Below are 22595 nucleotides of genomic sequence, written 5' to 3'. Positions count from 1 at the left end.
CTTCTTGGCCCATCTGGGTGGGGCGTGTTTTCCTGTCTCTCCTGCAGGGCAGGAGAGCGCAGGAGGCTAAAAACCCCCGACACTCAGGAGGTTGAGATCTGAGGATTGCAGTTGGAAGCCTGCCTGGGCAGGAAGTCTGTAAGGTTCTTATGTCCAATAAACTACTCAGAAAAAAGCAGGAGTGGCAAAAAGGTGAGTCTACTCTCTCACCAGAGGATAAGTTAAAAGCAGATTGATTTGCTGTTCTTTCCCCTTGTTGTGGTCTCCTTCAATATGTGTTACAAGTTTTAAGAAATCAAAGGAAAACGGAGTGAATTGTGAAGACATCTATAGTGATGCTCCTCTGACTATTCAGAGACTATGTGTATGTTCAAGTATGTGAGAATGAGAAATTAAGAGAATTTAGTAATCACAAAGAATTACTGAATATCAGAGTAATAATAAAGTTCTTTTCTGTCACTGAATAATCTTAACTATTTTGCTAGTTAATATGCCACACAAACAAACCTGGAATGGCTCTCAATAGCTCACAGAGGAAGAAAAAGAAAAAGTAAGAGAGATAAGAGGAAAAGGAAAAGATAAAGAAAATATACATAAGGCCTAAAAAATTAAATCCTCAATGACCTAACAACCCAATTAATAAATGGGCTAATGACCTAAAGACAGACTTCTCAGAAAAAGAAGTAAAAATGTTCAATAGGCACCTGAAGAAATGCTCAACATCTCTGGCCATAAAGGAAATGCAAATCATACAACATTAAGATCCCATCTCCAGTTAGAATGGCCATTATCAAGAGAAAAAAAAAAAAACAGTCACAAACACTGGTGAGGATGTGGCCAATAAAGGACCCTATTAGACTGGTGGGAATGTAAGCTCCTTCAGCCACAAAGCAGTATGGAGGTTCCACAAAAACATATTCATTACAACAACAAAAAAAAACTGGACATAGAAGTAACCTGTGACCCAGCAATTCCACTCCTGGGCATGTTTCCAAAAGATCACAAACCAGGATACCGTAAAGCCACAAGCACAACCATGTTCATAATGGAACTATTCACCATAGCTAAGGGATGGAATCAGCCCAGATGCCCCTCAGTGGATCAAGAAAATGTGGTATATATACACAATGGAATTTTACTCATCCATTAGAAAGAATGATAATATACCATTTGCAAAGAACTGGAAAGCCTTGGGAAAAATTGTATTGAGTGAAGTAAGTCAAGCCCAGGGAAATAAAAGGCCCATGACTTCCCTCATATGTGGTAGCTAGGATGAGCCTATAATCCTATCAGGAAATGTATTGGGTTGTATGAAAGTGGTTATAAATGTATTAACTGAAATATGGTCATTTCAAGAAAGAACTCAAATAGGGTTATTCCTTAGAAAGGCAAAGTCAATGCTCATCAAAATAAATGCTGCTGAATGGGTACTTGCAAGAGGTGGGGTGGGACAAAGTGAAGAGGGGGAGATGAATGAAGATGAGAAGGGGTAGGGAAATGCAGTCAAGAATGCTAAGTACATACTACAAAATTAAGAAAAGTGAAGGAAGGGATGGGTGAAAGGGTTGGTACTAATCAAGGTGCATTGTATTCATAAACTGCTTTGTTAAATGGCAACTCCTTTGTACAACTATCTAAAGATAATAAAATAGAGTGAGGATTAACTACAATAACATAATTAGTGGCTGGCACAAATTAGACAACAAACATCAGTGACTTCTGTCTGTTTCTTCTCATGTCTTGATGGCTTCCTTTACACACGGAAGGACCACTGCAAAGACTTGGCCAGCCTCCCACTGACACACTCCTGCAGAAACCCAGAGAGGAGAGGCTCTCCCTTACCCTGCCTAATCCTTCCTAATGTATCCTGCCTCTCCCTGCCAAGAAGTTCTTTATATCTAATGTGGTTTTTTCCTGATATACTTAGGGAATCCTTTTCTCTGAATCTGGCCCTGAGTAAAATTGCACAACAACAATAACAAGAAAAGCAGAACAAAAGTAAGCTAGGCTACATACTACTAAAAACAAATGACTGCTCATGCCAGTAATCCAGGCTACTCAAGGGGCTGAGATCTGAGGATCACAGTACAAAGCCAGATGGAGCAGGAAAGTCTGTGAGCATCTTATCTCCAATAAGCAACTCAGAAAAAGACAGAAGTTGTACTGTGTCTAAAGTGACAGAGTGCTAGCCTTGAGCAAAACAACAACAACAACAACAACAAAAAGAAGCCAGGGACAGTGCTCAGACTCTGAGTTCAAGCCCCAGGACTGGCAAAAAAACAACAACAAAAAAGCCAAACATCAACTAATTCCAGGAAATGGCAAAAAAACAAAGCCAAATATGGAAAATAATTTGGGATGTTGAACAACAGCCTGCACAGGCCTACCTTCTTACATGGATTCAGAACAAAGGAACCATATCTTTCCCCTGGCTGCAGAAACAAAAGTCTGACTCGGGTTGTCTCTCCCTCCCAAGTCTGTGGAGATACAGCTGTGCAAGCAGGCTGGCCATCTCTGCCACACCCAAGCCCCCTGCTCCTCACCTCACCCAGTACCAGAGGGCAGGCTGGCAAACGGAGAGATGCAAATGGAAAGGCAAAGGGGAGACATGGCAGAAGCAAGTAGCAGAAGGGAGCCAGGACAACGGAGCCTGAGCTAGAGACCACAGAGGGAGACCCTGAGCCAGAGGGGGGTTAATGGAGTCAAGATCTGCCATTTCTCCCCCAAGGCCACAGTGTGCAGAACCCAGGTGATAGGAACACAGATGGCGACTGAGGTAGCCAGGAAACATTCATTTGTGAGCATACTCACAAAGACAAGGTCAGCTTCACAGCAGAAGTGAATTCACTCACTGGCCTTGTCCATGGGCTTCGGCACATGCTGAGGAGGACATTGGCTGTGCTGGTCTCAGGCTCACAGGAGGAATGTGAAGGTGCAGAATGAGGTTGCAATGGTCCTGTTGCAAAATAGCTGCTCATTTATAAGTATGCGCATGTTGGCTGCTATGCCTTCATGCTCTCCTCCTTTCTCCTCACTAAGCCCCTTCCCACTCTCTCTCTCTCTCTCTGTCTCTCTGTCTCTCTGTCTCTCTCTCTCTCTCTCTCTCTCACACACACACACACACACTCATTGAAGCAGGCAATACCTTCTAATTAGTTTCTGTTGGGAGACAGCTTATAATAAGGCTAACTTCCTGTTCTTGATAACTAGCCATTCCAATATAATCCCTGGAGATATCTTGTGCCATTCCTTTCCAAGACTCTTTTGTGAGGACTTGTCTATGGCAGATGGCCTGGAAGGTTTAGTATATCCCCAGGTTTACCTAGAAAATTTATGATCCCTCTATAAGATAACTGTATGGATAAGGGGACCTGCAAATACCATGATCCTTGTGTCCTCGGTTTGGAATCCAGGTGCTGTTTAACTATTATCCTTCTATTTCCAAATTAAACCTTGAACTGCATTTCTGCAAGAGTTTCTGCTGACTTAATGACTATTCCTTGTGTCCTCAAGTAGACATATTCCACTAATATACTATGTGAAACTGAGCGGTAAATGACTTAGCACTCATGCTGTATCAGGACATTACTAATAAATAGGCCAAAGAGCGCTCTGACAGAGCATATATATATATTTTCTCTCTCTCTCTCTCTCTCTCTCTCTCTCTCTCTCTCTCTCTCTCTCTCTCTCTCTCTCTCTCTCTCTCTCTCTGTGTGTGTGTGTGTGTACACAGGGGCTTCAACTAGACACTGTCCTTTAGGTATTTTGATCAAGGCTGATGCTCTATTGCAAAGCCAGAGCTCCACTTCCTGCTTTTTGATGGTTAATTGGAGAGAAAAGTCCCAGCCTATGTCTCAGCTGGTCTCAAAACTCCATCCTCAGATCTCAGCCTCTTGAGTGACTAGTATTACTGGCGTGATACCAGTGGCGTAAGCCACTGGTGCTTAGCTGTTTTTCCTCAGAATCTTCATCCTTTCTACCTCTTCAATAGCAAAATTCTCTCCTTCAAAGCTATAATACCTTTCATACCTTCCAGGTATTCACTCTCCTTTCAATATCCTTTATGGTACTGAAATATCTGCCAGTGAAATTCTGAATAGTCTAGAGAACTTCAGTAATTCTCTCATTTCATCAGTTCTAAGCCAGCTTTCTACTCCTGGAGCTCTTGACTTGCTATAGAATTGAAGCTTATGAAGCTTGTGTCCTGACGCATTCTCCCACTCCACCTCACACCTCACTCTCCCCTAAACTTCTAGCGCCATCTCTAAGTGTGGATCTCACTGAATCTAATATACTTGGGATATTTTGATAGAATAACTCAGTTTGTGCATAATAAGGCACAAAATAACCATCAGGAAACAGACCTGTGCCATAGAAGCTGTATTATGACCCTTCATAGAGCTATTCCAAAGCTCCTGGAAAAGCCAATTATTTAATCACTGTAAACCATCAATTTCCATATTTCCTTACATTGAAATGTCAATCCGTTGATAGGCTCACAAGAGGCTCACTGGAGTACTCCCTTCTCTATAGCTTTTGCCCCACAGTATTTTTTTCTGGCCAATTCCAAGTACATAAGAGGAGCAACTCTGAATCCTCTAAATGATTTTTCTCTACTTAGAGAGTATTCAATGAAATAAGTTGGTGAGTGTGATTTGTCTGAATGCATAACATTGAAATATAATTTGAGAGGGGTATCTTGGGCTTTGAATCCAGGGCCTTGTCACTGTCCCTTAACATTTTTTCAAAGGTGGCACTCTACCATTTGAGCCACCTCTACTGGATTTTTTATGGTTCATTGGAGATAAGAATCTCATGGACTTTCCTGCTTGGTTTGGTTTTGAACCTAATCCTCAGATCTCAGCCTCCTGAATAGTTAGGATTATAGGCATGAGCCATCAGAGTGTGTCTGAAATACAATTTCTTACTCTGTATATTTACTTTGATTTTTTTGTGAAAAAGTAATTGTATGAAAAGAGTTGTCTAAAAAGTGGTATAAATCCAGTAACCCAGGCAGAAGCCAAGAGCAATTAACTTTGCCCATATTCTGTGGAGTAAGACTTGACATGTTTGCCTTTGTTTAGAGGAGGGAAAGATAAGGAAAGGTGCCACAAACTTTCAAGTAGATAGATAACAATAATGTATTATATATTTCAAATTAACTAGAAGACCAATTTTTTTTTCAGTGCAAAGTCTCATTTATTGAAGTAGATCCTTCTATTAAATAAGGCACAGGAGCCAATCAGGTCAAAGATCGGCAGGAAGGCGAGGGGTGTACGTGCACCTATCTAGGGACTGTGAGGGGAGGCCCGAGCTGTCCGTCAAGGGTGGAGGGCCAAGGGACCAATCCTAAGAGGCGGCCTAGAAGACCAATTTTTAAAGAGAACTTCATCAGCTTAGGAAATAATAACATCAATTGGTAAATGGGAATGTATTAGACTAGAATATATGAACACCAATGGGAATAATTATCAAAGTGAAGAGATATTCTACAAAATGGGAGAAAATCATTACTAACTATCCATCTGAAATGGGACATAAAAAAAAAAAAACAGAATATGGCTGGCAAGAGTGCCTGCCTCATATACATGAGGCCCTGGGTTCGATTCCCCAGCACCACATATACAGGAAATGGCCAGAAGTGGTGCTGTGGCCCAAGTGGCAGAGTGCTAGCCTTGAGCAAAAAAGAAGCCAGGGGGGCTGGGGATATAGCCTAGTGGCAAGAGTGCCTGCCTCGGATACACGAGGCCCTAGGTTCGATTCCCCAGCACCACATATACAGAAAACGGCCAGAAGCGGCGCTGTGGCTCAAGTGGCAGAGTGCTAGCCTTGAGCGGGAAGAAGCCAGGGACAGTGCTCAGGCCCTGAGTCCAAGGCCCAGGACTGGCCAAAAAAAAAAAAAAAAAGAAGCCAGGGACAGTGCTCAGGCCCTGAGTCTAAGCCCCAGGACTGGCCAAAAAAAAAAAATAAAAACAAAAAAAAACAAAAAAAACCAGAATATGTAAAGAACTGTGAAAAATGTAAAGAATTTTTTTTTAAAACCTCAAGAAGGAAAACACAAAAGAACAAATATATCTACTAATTACCTGACTTCGTAGCTGTTAACCCCCTTGTAAATTACCCTTATAATTAAAAAAAGAACACATACTGTCATTATCTAGGCATGTGAATGAAACCGTTCTTAAATGTATTTATATCTTATTTTTAAATTCTTTACTAAAGAGCTAAGGAGTAGCAGCCAAGAATGTGAAATTGGTGAGGCCAGATACATTTGCTTTGGAGTAGGACAAAAGAGAGAATTTGAGTAGGACTCTATGCTAGTGGCAGATGGAAGGGTGTGATTGGATAAAAAGAATTCTATAATTTGAAAACTCAAAGTAGTTAGGCTTATCCCAGATAGAGACAGACATTTTAGAGAATGCTTTATTGCCTCCACTGACAGTGCATTGGTAGCCAGGGCAATGTCTGCAGAAACCCTGCCATCAGGGCTGAGATGACGGTGAAGCAGATAGAACTCAGCACTCTGCTTTCTTTTGTTTTCCTTCCACATTGATACTTCTCATCATTTTCCTTTTCCCACATTTTATTTTTTATTTATTTATTTATTTATTTATTTGCCAGTCCTAGGCCGTGAACTCAGGGCCTGAGCACTGTCCCTGGCTTCTTTTTTGCTCAAGGCTAGCACTCTACCACTTGAGCCACAGCGCCACTTCTGGCCATTTTCTGTATATGTGGTGCTGAGGAATCAAACCCAGGGCCTCATGTATATGAGGCAAGCACTCTTGCCACTAGGCCATATTCCCAGCCCCCCACATTTTATTTTTTACTAACCCTTTTGAACTTGATACTACTGATATCTTGGGGCTCATTTTATTTTTGCTTCTATATTTTGGGACATTTAGCCGCTCCCCTGGCCTGTGCCTCCTAGATGCCTGTACTATATCTATTTTTGCATTTGGGACCTCCCCAAATAGAGAAATACTCATTTTGGAGGCCATGTTGTCCCTTTTTGAGAGCAATGTTCTACACCATAAATAAAGAAATAGTTGTGGAAAGACTAGAGAAACATGAGTGTATTGTAAGTAAAAGAAGAAACAAGCAAGAAGCTTTAAAAATTACTACATAAAATACATCTGGGTGAGTCATAAAATTTTCAAATTGAGACATGTACATCACTTAATATTTGTAATCCAAGTAGTTGAGAGGTTGAGGCAGGAGGATCATGAGTTGAAGAACTTACTTCGAACAGCAACAATACAATATTTGCAAGTAAATGTACAAATGAGTTGAAGTGCCCTTGTTCTATTTTTGTATAATTCAGCTATCTATGTAAGATAACCTGACCAAGACATTTGGTTTTATAGTTCAAACCCCAGTTTACAACTTTGGGAATTTGTGCATCCAGAATTTCTTTTCTCTTCAACATCAGTCTATGCCTATTTGGCATATGATACCAAATATAATTCCTGCTGGCTTTGGCAAGTAATAAAAACTCATTGATTCTTACTGTTTTTTTCCTAGACCCTCATTTAAAGAACTTGGCAGTCACCACATCCAGGTGGTAATACACAGCACAAGATGTGTTTTCAGTCCTGCTGTTCCACACACCCACTTGTGAATTTCCATCTCTTCATTTCCCCAAGTTCTATTTCTCACTAATTCACTTGGCCTCAGAAAATATTGGTCCTCAAAGCATGCTGTAGTTGACTTCTTCAATCATTTCCTCTTGAAAAGCATGCCTGCCTGCCTTCTACAAGCTATGAAATAAGCTCCCACTTCTCCAATTCAGAAACTCTTTTACTACTTGGCAGCAGGGATGATCTGTCTAAGCTGGAAGTGAAATCAGACAGGGGGATCTCAAACAGCATAAGGAGCTTTCAGTGTGACTCTGGTTCCAAGGACGTTATAAACACTTTTCTAGAGTCTTTCAGCGCTGGGAGGTTACTTATCTGTCAAAGCTTGGGAAGGGGAAACCTTGCCCTCCCCAGGGGAGGGATCTTCTTCTCCAGAGCCCTACCTTCTAGACAGACTCTGCCTGCACCAGGCCAGTTCTCTCAAGGGCTCTCCCCATGGCCCCCTTCATTTCCTTGTTGCGGAAACTGCAGATGACAGGATTGCACATAGGGGTGATGATGGTGTAGAGGAGGGAGAAAGGCTTGTCTTTGTCAGGCCCATGAGTGCTGCGGGGATTCATGTAAGAGAACATAGCCGAGGTGTAGAAAAAGATGACCACAGTCAGGTGGGAGGCACAGGTGGAGAAGGTCTTTCCCCGCCCTGAGGAGGAGGCTTTGCTGAGGATGGAGGCCAGGATGCGGGCATAGGAGGTGACAATGAGCACCATGGGGCTCAGAAGCACCACGATGGCATCAACAAAGATCATTTTCATGCTGAACTGGACATCCCCACAGGACAGGGCGATCACTATGGGGGCCTCACAAAAGAAGTTCTCAACGTGGTTGTCTCTGCAGAAGGGATTCTGGAATGACATGTACTCCAGAAAGATGCCATTGAGCATCCCAAAGAGCCAGCAAGTGCTCACCAGGCTGACACAGGGCTCATGATCTGGGCATAGCTGAGTGGGTGGCAGATGGCAACATAGCGATCATAGGCCATGAAGGCCAAGAGGATGCACTCGGCCACACCCACACCAAACACCAGATACATCTGGGTCAAACAGGAGGAGAACAAGACTGTGGTTCCTGGTCAGCAGGTGGACCAGCATCCGTGGGATGGTGGTGGTGATGAAGCAGACATCCAGCAATGATAGCTGGCCAAGGAAGAAGTACATGGGGCTGCTGAGCCTGGGGTCTGTCCAGGTGATGAAGATGATGAGGCCGTTCATGGCCATGGCGAGGCTGTAGAGGGCTAGGAAGAGGGTGAAGAGGAATGCCCGCGTGGAAGGGGAGCTCTTCTCAATGCCCACGATGATGAACTCTGACTGTGCTGCTGTTCCTTGCATCCCCTGTGTGGGGCCTGTTTGAAGACGGAGGACAGGAAAAGCACAGTAGAGATTATTGTATAGTACTGCAGGGAATTCATTTAGGTCTAGAAAATCAAGTGTGAGATAGTGGTAGAAACCATTTTGGAACTCATTAAGGTCTAGTAAATTGGAAATGTGATAGAGTAGAAAAAATGACATGTCTAACTTGTAATCCTAGATAATTAGGGCATGGAGACCCAGAGAATTGCAGCTAGAAGCCATCCCTGGCAGAAAAGTCTTTAGGATTCCATCTCCAATTCACTAGCAAAATTTCAGACTAGTTTCTTCACTCAAGTGGTAAAATGCCAGCTGGGAGCAAGAAAGCAGAGAGTGCAAGATCTTGAAGTCAAGCCCTGTTTCTAGCGCGCGCACACACACACACACACACACACACACACACACACACACACACACACACCAGAATTAGAATCATATGTATCATGTAATTAGAATCATAGCATTAAACATTAAGAAGCTTAGGGTTGCCCTTTACTATAAGCTTATCTTCTTCATGAATGTATTTTAAAAGCAGTAAATAACAAATAATTAGAAGAAATTTAAATACTCTTAAATTCCCACACACTTTATTATACAGATCAGTTGATATGGAAAAGTTCTCAATCAGTCCCATATTAGCTATGTTCAAATCACTGTAAGATTTGCTAAGTATTTCTCTTCCCTTATTCATGAAAAAAACACTCCCACCACAAAGCAAATGGTGCTAATAAGGCATGAAAGTAACTGTGCTCCAGTCAAGTGGTAATGTGTAAAATTTATATTTGCTGAAATGCAGCAAGTCTCTATCAGCAGTTGAGTGGCATTATGAAAAAAAAAGGAACCAAGTATCTATCGCACAGGACTAATCTCTGGCATTCTGGGTATTTGTTGCTTTTCCCTCAATGGCGGTCTCCTGGGAATCAAGTATGAGAGGATACCAAGGATCTACTCTATATGGTTTGATCAGGTCCTCTGTTACCCAGGCTTAAATTTTAAAGGATTAGCCATTAAATCATTTGCGTTCAGAGGTGAAAAAAAAAAAAGGAGCTGTGCCTGTGTTCTGTGTCAGATAAGGAAAGGTCTAAGGAACTGAGGAATGAAAGGAGGGCATGGCATTTGTAGCTTACAGATGATCACATTGAAGAGGTCCTTACGAGATATTTAAAGGTGTATATTGATAGAAGAGAACCATGTTAAGTTACTGTGAGATGATGAGTGAGATGAAGTTTCAGGACAATAGAGGTATTCTGTCTCTCACTACTATTTCTCCTGGGAAAGGTAATTTGCACAATTGTGGAAACAATCGTGTTAAGATCTTCCTAGTAATCCAGCTTTCCCCAGATTTACTCCTCCACTAGTCACTGATGCGACTTCAGCCACTGTTAGGGGTTATGAAATGTCCTCACAGGTTCACTGAGTTCCCAGATGGTAGCACTCTTCTGGGAGGCTCTGGAAACTTCAGGAGGTGGGACATACTTGGAGGTAGTAGGTCAAGGGGACATTATTATCAGTCTCTCTGTGTTGCCTCTGTCTGTCTGTCTGTCTGTCTGTCTGTATTTCTCCCCCTCCTGTTCACCATGATGTAAGTATCCTCTGCTGCATGGACCCAAAGACTGTGGACTAAAACCTGATCCAGAATAAATCTTTTCTCCCTTGAGTTGAGTCTTTTGTCACAATGATGAAAACCCAGACTAATGCAGCCATTCATACCATGCAGGTGGAAACAGGCCTGGTTGTGAATACTTGCTTTCCTGCCAGGGGACAATTTTCTGCCTGAAGTTGGAAATCACGCTCCATTGGATGGGAAATATCCAACCATGCACATGGGAAAGGGGGAATCAATGAGTGGGGCACCAATTCATCCTTTCTAGAATGCACTTTGATCCATCCCTTCTCTCTAGTGGTAAATCTTATCTTTCTTCCAACTTCAGAGGATGAACATTCATAGGTCACATGCTTTCCCCTCTTTTTTGCAATTGTAGGAATCATTAAATCCATACTAATCTGTTTTAATTTTAATTTTATTTTATAGTTATGATGCATCATATCCATTCCATCTAGATGATTCTAGACTGTCAGTATATCCCTGTTTACCTCACTGATCTCCACCACTTTCTTCTATACACTCTCACCCTGCCTTCTCTGTTAGTCTGTTTTCTTTTTTCATCTACTTATAATACTCAGAATTTTATTTCCTTTCTTCCTGTCACATTTTGACAATGGCAACCTGCCATCTATGTAAATGTGATTGAAGTCCTCACTCTGTTATCTATGTGTGTCTGCCCAGTTCTCAAATGTTCTCTGTATCCTAGAAGTTACCCACTCTGCCATTCTCATTCCTTGCAGTTCTAGATTCCCTTTAGTTATGATTTACTGGCAGGGCAAGACAATGTCTAGAAAGTATCCTCCACTCTTCAGTGGTTCTTGGATATAGAACTTCTCTTAAATGTGCAGAGACAGAATTGCAGGACAGATGCTACTATTTCTGGTGTGGCTGGGAATCCTGAAATCAGTGGACATGTTCAGTGTAAAGTCAGAGTGAGGCAAGAGAAGTCAGTGAGTTAGAATTCAAAAAGTTTGGGGCTTGTCTTCTTTGTTCTGGTCCTTGGGCTTGAACTCAGGACCAGGGCTCTGTCCCTGTACTTCTTTTGCTCAAAGCTAATGCTCTGTCACTTGAGCCATAGCTCTACTTCTGGCTTTTGCTAGTTAATTGGAGATAAAGAGTATCAGATGGGCTTTGAACCATAGTTCTCAGATCTGTGCCTCCTAAGTAGCTAGGATTACAGGTGTGAACCTCCAGCACTCAGCTCTGGGAGTTTCTTAAGGTGAAAGAAGCTTAACCCAAGCAATCATTAAGGAGTTAAAGGATTGATTTGCCACATAGAGTATTCTCTGATGCCCACCATCAACCATCTCATTGGATACCATTGCCAACAAAGCAAGCATTTATCTAATTAAGTAGGATAACTTAATGCAATAATAGCTTAACTCATTCTGTTTTTCTGTGGATGAAGATATTTATTACCAAATTGCTCTGGCAAGTAATAGAGAAGATCTCACCATGTTTAAAAAGTTGCTGGTCCATACCCCTCAGTAGACGAATGGATCAGGAAAATGTGGTATATATACACAATGGAATTTTATGCCTCTATCAGAAAGAATGACATTGCCCCATTCGTAAGGAAATGGAAGGACTTGGAAAAAATTATACTAAGTGAAGCGAGCCAGACCCAAAGAAACATGGATTCTATGGTCTCCCTCATAGGGAATAATTAGCACAGGTTTAGGCAACTCACAGCAGAGGATCACAACAACCCAATAGCCCTTATCAACACATAAGATGATGCTAAGTGAAATGAACTCCATGTTATGGAAACGACTGTTTTATCACTGTTGTAATTACTTTCAACATGCCATGTGAAACTGTAGCTTCTATTATTGATGATCCTCTTGTATCCCCTTCCTGCACTATCTATGTATCTTATCTGAGTACGTTGGAAACCGTGTATACTGGTATTAGAACTAGGAAACAGAAAGGGAATACTAAAAGCGAGAGACAGGTTAAAAAAAGACAAACGACTACAAAAGCAATACTTGCAAAACTGTTTGGTATAAATGAACTGAACAACTCATAGAGAGGAAAGGGAAAGGGGTAGGGGGGCGGGGGAATGAGGGAGGAGGTAACAAACAGTACAAGAAATGTATCCAATGCCTAAGGAATGAAAGTGTAACCTCTCTGTACCTCAGTTTGACAATAAAAATTTAACAAAAAAAAAGTTGCTGGTCCAAGGAGGATGGGCTGTCCTAGTGGTCCACTCTGGAAGAGAGAAGTATCTTCTGATTTTCTTGGTTCTTTGACTATTAAAGATGAAATGTTTACATAAAATATATGACTCAGTTGCATGTGTATAGTACTTTGTAATAAGATGTGAAAAATTTTCATGCCCATAAAAGCCACTTGTTACTGAATAATCTTACTCTCTACATTCATGGTTTTTGTCTTCATCCTTGACTTACAAACTACACACTCTCCAGTTAGTTGAAGAAATATTAGCAAGAAAAGTGTTTAGTTCTTAGCTTGAGACAAACGCATATTACTCTGAAACAGAAAAACTCGTGACCTTGTGAATATGCTTTCTGAAAAGAATCTTTTAAGAATGAGCAATGAAAAGATCATTTACCACAATGAAGTTGGTTCCATTTTAAGGATGCAAGGATGGTTTAATATACACAAATCAATAAACATAATGTGGCACCTGAACAGAAGCAAGGATAAAAAAATCATATACATCTACAAAAATGCCTTTGATAAATATTCAACATTCTTCCATAATAAAAGCTCTGAAGAAGATGGAAACAGAAGAATTATACCCAAATATTAAAAACCTACAGACAATTGGCCTATGGCCAACATCATACTAAGTAAGGAAAATCTGAAATAATTTCCTGTAAACTCAGAAATGAGACAACTTCTATCATTACAGGAATAGTTTTAAAATGTGTGATATAGGGGCTGGGGATATAGCCTAGTGGTAAGAGTGCCTGCCTCGGATACACGAGGCCCTAGGTTCGATTCCCCAGCACCACATATGCAGAAAATGGCCAGAAGCGGCGCTGTGGCTCAAGTGGCAGAGTGCTAGCCTTGAGCGGGAAGAAGCCAGGGACAGTGCTCAGGCCCTGAGTCCAAGGCCCAGGACTGGCAAAAAAAAAAAAAATGTGTGATATAAATTCACATACATATATACCTACATATACATAAAGAAATAGTAATCATCAAAAATTTATAAGTATCAGTAGGGAGAAGAGAGATGAAACTGGAGGACTTTATGCTGAGAGAAGTAAGCTGGGATGAGGAGTGAAGACAGGGGAGCTGTTTATTAATGGGCACAAAACTTCACTTGGGGAGAGTAAATTAAAGAAATCTATTTTAGAGTATGTTGACTATACTTGATCACAATATATTGTATAATCAAAATCCTGGAGAATAAATTTTACATGTTTTTACTGGTAAAGAACTATGTGGTAGTGGATAGGTTAATTGGCTTGATTTAACCATTTTCACAACACACATAGATTACATTACAGTAAACACTATCAATATAAATCATATTCTTTTGTTAATGAACAACAGAATTCCCAGCCTTATTCTGAGTCAGATTTGGGTCAGAACATGAAATGACTTTGTGACTCAAGCTAAATCACTTACAAAAAAATATTTTCCCTTACCACTTAATCCTTTTGCTTCTAGGTCAAGTCATTTAAAATTATTTGGAAAACTGATGTATAAATTAAAAATATAGAATATTAAGTGTTTGTACACTTAAAAATGCTTGTAAAAGTAAGCTCATCATTTATTAGAAGCAGTGAAGACCAGCACAAAGGAAAGTAAAATATTGATATCAGCCTTACATAACTCAATGTGTGGCACTGGCTGGCTGAGTCTCAACTTCTTTTTTCCTCTAAAATGAAGATGAACTAAAATAACACAATTAGTGCCTGGCATGGACTAGACAACAAACATTAGTGAGTTCTGGTCTCTGTTTCTTTTCATCTCCCCAAGGCTTCCCTCACACATGGAAGGAACACTGCAAAGACTTGGCCAGCCTCCCACTCACACACTGAGATGCTCCTGCAGAAACCCAGAAAGAGTAAAGGCTCTCCCTCACCCTGTCTAACCCTTTCCAACGTTTCCTACTTCTCACTGTCTGGAAATACTTAACCATCTACCTTGCATTTTTCTGGATATACTTAGGAGACTTTCCTCTGAATCTGGCTCCTAGACATATTGCTAACCACCCCTTCCCCCTTCCCTCGAACAATAACAACACAGGGAGAAAATGACAAATATGGAATCTCTGCTCTGTAGCATAGTCTCTAAAACACTACCATCGTTGGCTGAGCATGGATGGCTCAGACCTGTAATGCTAGCTACTCAGGAAGCTGAGATCTGAGGACCACGGTTCAAAACCAACCCAGGTAGGAAAGGTCATGGATCCTTGTCTCTAACCGCCAAAAAGATGGAGGTAGAGCTGTGGCTCAAGTTATGGAATGCTAGCCTTGAGTGAAAAAGTGCAGGGACAGTGTCCAGGCCCCAAGTGCAAGCCTCAGGATTGGCACAATGAAAGAAAAGAATGGGCTATCTTTAAGTCATTTCTCAGCCTCTTTTCCCAGTGAATAAGAAAGAAAAAATGTCAAATGATTAGGGTGGAAATGTACAGACATGTACAGAGAAGATTCAGAGTTGGAAATAAGAATATGATTTGGAATAGGAGAATATATCCCAGCAGAGAAATCTCACTAAACAAAAGTGGAGGAAAAAGGTGAAAGCCAAAGAAGGCATTAGGATGTAATCAAGGACTGTAAGGTAGGTTAATACACACATCAGCAGACACAGGTAGCAGAAGTCTCAATGTACAGACAAAATAAACAAATAAATAAGATGCTACAAAATATCAACATGGAAAAAGAGTCCAAGTGGCTGAATACTTCTAGCAGCTGTATTAGTTGAACTCAACTAGACATCAAAGGCAATGAAAAGCACTAAGGCAGTCAGTGATGGTGTGCCTAGTGTGGCCCAGATCTGGAGGAAGAAGTGTGTATTTGTTTCGATAGTACAAGCAGAAATACCCAGCACACAGGATATGTAGAGTGGACTCTTCTAGGTGAGGGGAATGTATTTCCTATGTAGGAGGTATTAGGATGAGGAAAATTTATTGACAAAAGAAGCAATTGCCATCTTAAGGTTGGAGTGGGAGATATGAGATGCCATGATATGATAGCCTAAGTTTATGTGCTGGGGAAGGAAAAGAGATGGGAAGAGAAATGGAAAAAAGAACTGTCAAAATTCTAGAAAGATTTCCCATAAGAAGCCACAGAGGGCATTAAATAGTATTTAAGGAAGCCCAAATGAAGAAGATCAGAGAAGTCAACAAGTGGGAGTGAGCCAGCCAAGAACGTGAAAGTGTAAGGGTATGGGAAGATAATCACTGGGTGGAGATGATTTTGTTTGGATTAAGGAAAGGAGAGAATTTGAGTAAAAATCTAAGCTGGTGGTAGATGGAAGAATATGACTGGATAACAAGAGTCCCATATATGTACATATTGGAGTACATATGTACATATATGTACATTGGAGCTTTGGCTCCAATGCCCACAAACATAGAGGTTTAGTAGTTGATCTTTTCTTTTCTATTTTTTTTTTTTTTGCCAGTCTTGGAGCTTCAGGGCCTGAGCACTGTCCCTGGTTTCTTTTTGCTCAAGGCTAGCACTCTGCCATTGAGCCACAGCACCACTTCTGGTCTTTTCTATATATGTGGTGCTGAGGAATCAAACCCAGGGTTTCATGTTTATGAGGCAAGCACTCTTGCCACTAGGCTGTATTCCCAGTCCACACAGAGGTTTAAAACAAGGTGGGCGGGGGGCGGGGCAGTCCTAGGTCTTGAACTCAAGGCCTGGGTGCTGTCCTTGAGCTCTTTTGTTCAACTAGCACTCCTTGAGTCACAACTCCACTTCTATTTTCCTGTTGGTTAATTGGAGATAAGAATCTCATGGACTTTCCTACCCAGGCTGGCTTTGAAACAGTGATCCTCAGATCTCAGCCTCCCGACAGATAAGCCACCAGCACCCAGAAAGATTTTTTTTTTTAGTATCACAACTGCTTACAACAGAGCCTTGTTTACCAGGATGATAACAACAGAAATTCATCCCACCCACAAGAAACTGGATGGTGGCTTTGCAGATAAAATTCTATATTCTATTTTCTTCTAGGTTTCTGTTTCTCTTCCTCCCACATCAATATTTCTCACCATATTTTTGCCCTTTTCATATGGCCTTATTGGCTGAACATTGTGTGTGTGTGTGTGTGTGTGTGTGTGTGTGTGTGTTAGAGATTCTCCAATGTGCTTAGGTGTGTTTAATGGCCTGTGCCCTCTAGATGACTATAGCCTAATCTTTCCTCCAGTTGTTCCTGGTGGACAGCTTCATTTTGCACCATAGAAAAAGGAATAAGGCTAGAATAAAGTTAGAGATGTGAGAAGAGTGTATAAAGGAATGAATTCATTGTAAGCAACACAAGAGACAAAATGGATTCTTTTAGACTGCACAACAAACACCAAGGCCAGTGATGAAATGCTCCAAATGGAGACAGGTTTGATGGTGCATGATGGTACTCAATTATTTGTCAAACAACAAGAAAGAGCAATTGCATATAAATGTGCAAGGAAGTTAAAATGCCCTTGTTCCATTCTTTTTTTCCCCTTGTTCCATTCTTGTATGAGGCAGATGCCATTTAATGACTCCTTGGCCCTAAGATATATCGTTACATAGCCCTATGGTTGGTGTTTTCAGGCTGTCTTGTCTCACTTCTGCCCTCCCTTTTCAACAACAGTCCATACCTAATTAACACACAATTTGTCCTCTTGCTGGCTTTAACAAGTAATACAAACTCATTGGTTAAATCTGATTTTATTTTTTTAATGAAACTTAAGGAACACTGAGACTACCATTTCAGGACAGAATTATCTAAATCAAAGTGATTTTTTTCTCACACCTGCTATTTCTGTCTGTCCTCTGTGGATACCAATCTACTCTTTTTTCCAAAGCAAAGCAGTACTAACTGATTTCACCCCTTGGAAAAAATGCTCTTACATGCATGGTGTAGTTGTCTTTTCCAATCACTCTCTTGAGAATCATTCCTATCTCTTCTCAAGTTATGAAATAAACTCTAGTACACTGCACTTATCTGTCCTATGATGGAAGTATATTACTAAAACTAATCATGAAACAGACAGTACATGGGGCTCCTAAGCCTGGGGTCTGATGCAGATGCTGCTGCTATTCAAGGCCATGGTGAAGCTATAGAGGGCTAGGAAGAGGGTGAAGAGAAATGCCCGCATGGAAGGGGAACTTTTCCCAACCTATGCTGGAAGTGATATCAGGCAAATGAGTCTTAGACATTAGGAGATACTTCCAAGTCTGACTCTGGGACCAAGAAACCCATCAACCCACTTTGCTGGAGCCCTTCAGTACAGAGGATTATCCTATTGAGGTGGAGGTAGCTTGATCTCCCTCCTAGGGAATGGAGCCTCTTTTCCATGGCCCTGTCTACTAGACAGACTCTGTCTGTGCCTGGCCAGTTCTCCAAAGGGCTCTCCCCATGGCCCCCTTCATTTCCTTGTTGCGGAAACTGTAGATGACAGGGTTGCACATAGGGGTGATGATGGTGTAGAGGAGAGAGAAAGGCTTGTCTTTGTCAGGCCCATGAGTGCTGCGGGGATTCATGTAAGAGAACATAGCCGAGGTGTAGAAAAAAATGACCACAGTCAGGTGGGAGGCACAGGTGGAGAAGGTCTTTCCCCGCCCTGAGGAGGAGGCTTTGCTGAGGATGGAGGCCAGGATGCGGGCATAGGAGGTGACAATGAGCACCATGGGGCTCAGCAGCACCACGATGGCATCAGCAAAGATCACCATCAGACTGAACTGGGGGTCTCCACAGGAGAGGGAGATCACTATGGGGGCCTCACAGAAGAAGTTCTCAACGCGGTTGTCTCTGCAGAAGGGACCTCGAAATGTCATGTAATCAAGAAGGATGCCATTGATCATCCCAAAGATCCAGGAAGTACCTACCAGGCTGACACAGACCTGGCGGCTCATGATCTGGGCATAGTTGAGTGGGTGGCAGATGGCAACATAGCGATCATAGGCCATGAAGGCCAAGAGGATGCACTCGGCCACACCCACACCAAACACCAGATACATCTGGGTTAAACAGGAGGAGAACAAGACTGTGTGGTTCCTGGTCAGCAGGTGGACCAGCATCTGTGGGATGGTGGTGGTGATGAAGCAGACATCCAGCAATGATAGGTGGCCAAGGAAGAAGTACATGGGGCTGCTGAGCCTGGGGTCTGTCCAGGTGATGAAGATGATGAGGCCGTTCATGGCCATGGCGAGGCTGTAGAGGGCTAGGAAGAGGGTGAAGAGGAATGCCCGCGTGGAAGGGGAGCTCTTCTCAAAGCCCACGAGGATGAACTCTGTGACTGTGCTGCTGTTCCTTGCATCCCCTGTGTGGGGCCTGTTTGAAGATGGAGGACAAGAAAGTCATAGGCAAGTTAGCTATGTTAGCTACCTAGAGGGTAGCTTTGATCCATAACTGCCTAGTGGTTACTTAGCAGGTAGCTTATCCACTTCCATAAAAAGAGGTTGGGGGGGTGTCAAATGAACAAATCTAAGTCAATAAAAATTGCATTAAACCACATAGGAAGTGGCTGCATCAGGCTCACAGATATTTATTTATTATTGTTATTTGTGCTATTGGAATGGAACCATATCCTAAAGATAGGAAAGTGAATTATAGGCTTTGTTAACCAGGTTGCTCTTGAATTTTTGTATTTAGTCCTAGAATATTCTAGATAGGCTTTCTCATTGAGAGCAGTTTTCAAGTAACAGCAAAACTAAGCAGAAAGTACAGACTTCCCTTATTTCTGCATCTGCTACTTCCCTACTATGAACACCCCATATTGTGGTCAGTATCTGAAGTTTACACCAGCATTCTCTCTTTGACTTGTACATTCCGTGGGTTCACAATGTCGGTATGACATGCTGACCAATATCCACAGTAAATTTAATCTCACTTGGAGTTTTCCCCTCCTTTCATTGATAGGTTCTCTATTTTTCCATGGCTATCCACTGGTGGGTCTGTGTTCAGATACAAACAGGATGGTGGAGAATGGAGGAACCACGCAACACATCCTTGTAAAAAAACTTTAAAGCAGAGACTGGGGGAGAATCAGAGAGACCTCATTAGGTATCAGTGTTTTCCTATCTAGAATAGAAAATTTGCTTTTCTGTGTAACTTCAACGAGTAGGACTAGATTCAAAGGAAAAATAAGAATTGTGTAACAATGCTTTAAAAATTCTGCGGTAGCTGGGTACCGACGGCTCATGCCTGTGATTCTATCTACAAAGGAGGCTGAGGATCATGGTTTGAAGCCAGAACAGGCAGGAAAGTCTGAGACTCTTATCTACAATAAACTTCCAAAAAAGGCTAGAAGTAGAGCTGTGGCTCAAGTGGTAGAGCCGCTAGCCTTTTGCAAAGGAAGTTCAGGGACAGCGCCGTGGTCCTGAATTCAAGCCCCAGGACGGGCACTCCCTCCTTACCCCAAAATAATTCTGTGATAATCAGTTGGAAAGCACAAGGCTAATATAAATTACTGAAGATCACTGCTGAAAAGACAGACAAAATTAAACTGGTAGCTGAGCAAAATGAGTGTTTACACTAGTTCTTTCAGTTTATTGGCTTCACATTATAGACTCTAGGATAGTTTAAAAATATCCAAGGCTGAATACCATAGCACTAAAATTGCAGCTATTGAGAGGGTTTCCATCATCAACCTTTAAAAGAATTTAATTGAAATCTGTCTGTCTCTCTGTCTCTCTCTGTCTCTCTCTGTTTCTCTCTCTCTGTCTCTCTTTGGTGTGTTCAGGAGTGCTATTATATAGGTTCACTTTGTGGAATGGTAAAAATCAAAGTAATAACATATCACAACCACATATAGCATCAGTATTCTGTAATACTCTCCAGGTGATTCTGATATGTAACTAAAGCTGAACACCATTCAACTGGAGGAAGTTGACAAAAAGTCTTGGGCCAAAAGAGCAGCAGGCCCTGAGAATTCCATAGGTAAGTTCTTTCTAATTTTGCAGTAATATTCAGATGTTTTTCCAAGGCTACTAAAACTCTATGAAGAACAAAAAATAAAATAAAATCTGTTGGATGACTCTCACAATATCATCAAATTATGATGACCAAAACCTATAAAAGTACTAAAGTAATAAAAGTATAAACAAGATAATTTATTAATAATGTAGAAATACACAAAAGGAATCATATCAAATAGAATTCAGCAATATACACAAAGAAAGCTACGTGAATTCATTGCTGGAGTCAAGGTTGTTCTAGTAGTAAGCATCCTATTAAAATAGCTTACCATATTACTATATTGAAACTTAAGAACTTGGAATCAATTCTATACACATTAAAGATCTACTTGGTAAAGTTGACATTGTCAAATTAATTATTAATTGAATTAATAGTTCTTATTAAAGGAGGACTAGAAAGATGCTTCCATGTCATAATTAAAGCATGAGCTTAAATCCAAATAATCGTAAAGCAAGCAATGTCCTAGAGATTGTTTGTTCTATGTGTCAGTAGTAGCTTTTTTGAGCTTCACTGGAAATCTTACATGGTATATAGTCTTTCTTCCATTTTGTTTCATAGAAACAGTGAAAGGGTTAGTGACTAGCATAAGGTTGTAGTAAAGTAGTAAAGGTCAACTTCAAAATGACAGTTTGTTTCCAGTAGTCTCATTGCCATCTATCTCTTCACACTGCTCTGGGCTTTTGGATGCCCTAAAAAACACTAGCTAAAGTGTCTAGACAAATGAGTGGAAGGAATGGCATACTGATAAAATGCTTAAAAATGGACTCTCTCTCTTTTTTTTTTTTTTGCCAGTCCTGGGGCTTGAACTCAGGGCCTGAGCACTGTCCCTGGTCTCTTTTCACTCAAGGCTAGCACTCTACCTCTTGAGCCACAGAACCACTTCCAGCTTTTTCTGTTTAGGTGGTGTTAAAGAATTGGACCCAGGGCTTCCTGGATGCAAGGCAAGCACTCTACCGCTAAGCCATATTCCCAGCCATGACTCTAACTCTTAACAAATGACTCATCTTATTTGTAGGGCATGCCACTTGCTCGTGTAAATACTCCCATTATGATCTTTCTCCTGCTGTGGATGTGACACTGAAGAAGAGATGATGTCACTATTATCTGGATCTCCCACCAGGATACAGTAGATGTAAATAACCAAGAGGATATAGATAAGAGGGAAATGCAGTGGAAAAATTAGAAGTGATGAATTTGGAGTTTATTGTCTTTAAGTATGGGTTAATTATTTATATGTGTATATAATTTGTTAGTAGTGACTGTGCTTAACAACCAATTTTCAAACTTTGTGAAAAATTAACAATTAGGTCTTCCGAGCTGGTACATCACAGAAAAAAATGAATGGGTAGAATTATGATTTGCAAGTGCTTACAGCCTCAGGCTCTGAGAAGGCCAAAATTTCTACCTAAATTTCTCCCAGTAGGTGAGAATAACAGCAATAATTCTGATCTCGCTGTTCATTTTTGCTCTAGAAATAACCTTCAATGGGCAATGGTTACGTGAGTGGAACATGCACAAAATGGGAGAGGATTGCGGAAATCATGTCTTACCCCATTCTGTTGCTAGGAATGGAAATGGTCTGTCATAGAAGCCCTGAAACAGGATAGACTGATGATTTCATGGAGCCTGAGGTTGAGCTAGTCCAGACAGGACATCTGATGTTTCGATCCTTTCTGGAAGAAAAGATGCCCTTGTTGACAGGGATGTTCTTTCATGTGATATTCCTCACCACTATTTCAGAGAAATATGTGCTTAGAAATTATCTACTAGGTCAAAGTTAGTTATCCATGTAGTTTATAGAGCACAGAATGTCCCATCTAATCCACTACAATTCAAACAGATCCTATCTCCATTTTACAGAGATTCCACAAGCTAAAGTAACTTTGCCAAGGTCACACAGCT

The 22595-nt window shown here is 41.2% G+C and overlaps 1 protein-coding gene and 1 pseudogene across 1 annotated transcript; both read right to left on the bottom strand.

Moving 5' to 3' along the window:
• Positions 1-8020: 8020 nt before the first annotated feature.
• LOC125348846 lies at positions 8021-10169 on the bottom strand (annotated as a pseudogene).
• A 7913-nt stretch (positions 10170-18082) lies between these two features.
• Positions 18083-22154, bottom strand: LOC125348837 (olfactory receptor 10AD1-like). The gene is made up of 2 exons (XM_048342415.1): positions 22099-22154; positions 18083-19046 (listed from the first exon to the last, which is right to left on the bottom strand). The coding sequence occupies exons 1-2, from the start codon at positions 22152-22154 to the stop codon at positions 18083-18085; spliced, it is 1020 nt and encodes a 339-aa protein (XP_048198372.1).
• Between the last annotated feature and the right edge of the window lie 441 nt (positions 22155-22595).

The sequence above is a fragment of the Perognathus longimembris genome, chromosome 1, assembly GCF_023159225.1.
Source record: "Perognathus longimembris pacificus isolate PPM17 chromosome 1, ASM2315922v1, whole genome shotgun sequence".
Taxonomy (NCBI): Eukaryota; Metazoa; Chordata; class Mammalia; order Rodentia; family Heteromyidae; genus Perognathus; species Perognathus longimembris.
Note: the sequence above shows the minus strand (reverse complement) of the source record. Positions and strands in the feature narration are given on the sequence as shown.

Excerpts from the sequence above, each read along its gene's own strand:
- LOC125348837 (XM_048342415.1), bottom strand. The coding sequence starts at position 22,154 with ATGAACAGCGAGATCAGAATTATTGCTGTTATTCTCACCTACTGGGAG. Across the intron at positions 19,047-22,098 it reads ACCTACTGGGAGAAATTTAG|GCCCCACACAGGGGATGCAA; the intron begins GTAGAAATTTTG and ends ATCTTCAAACAG.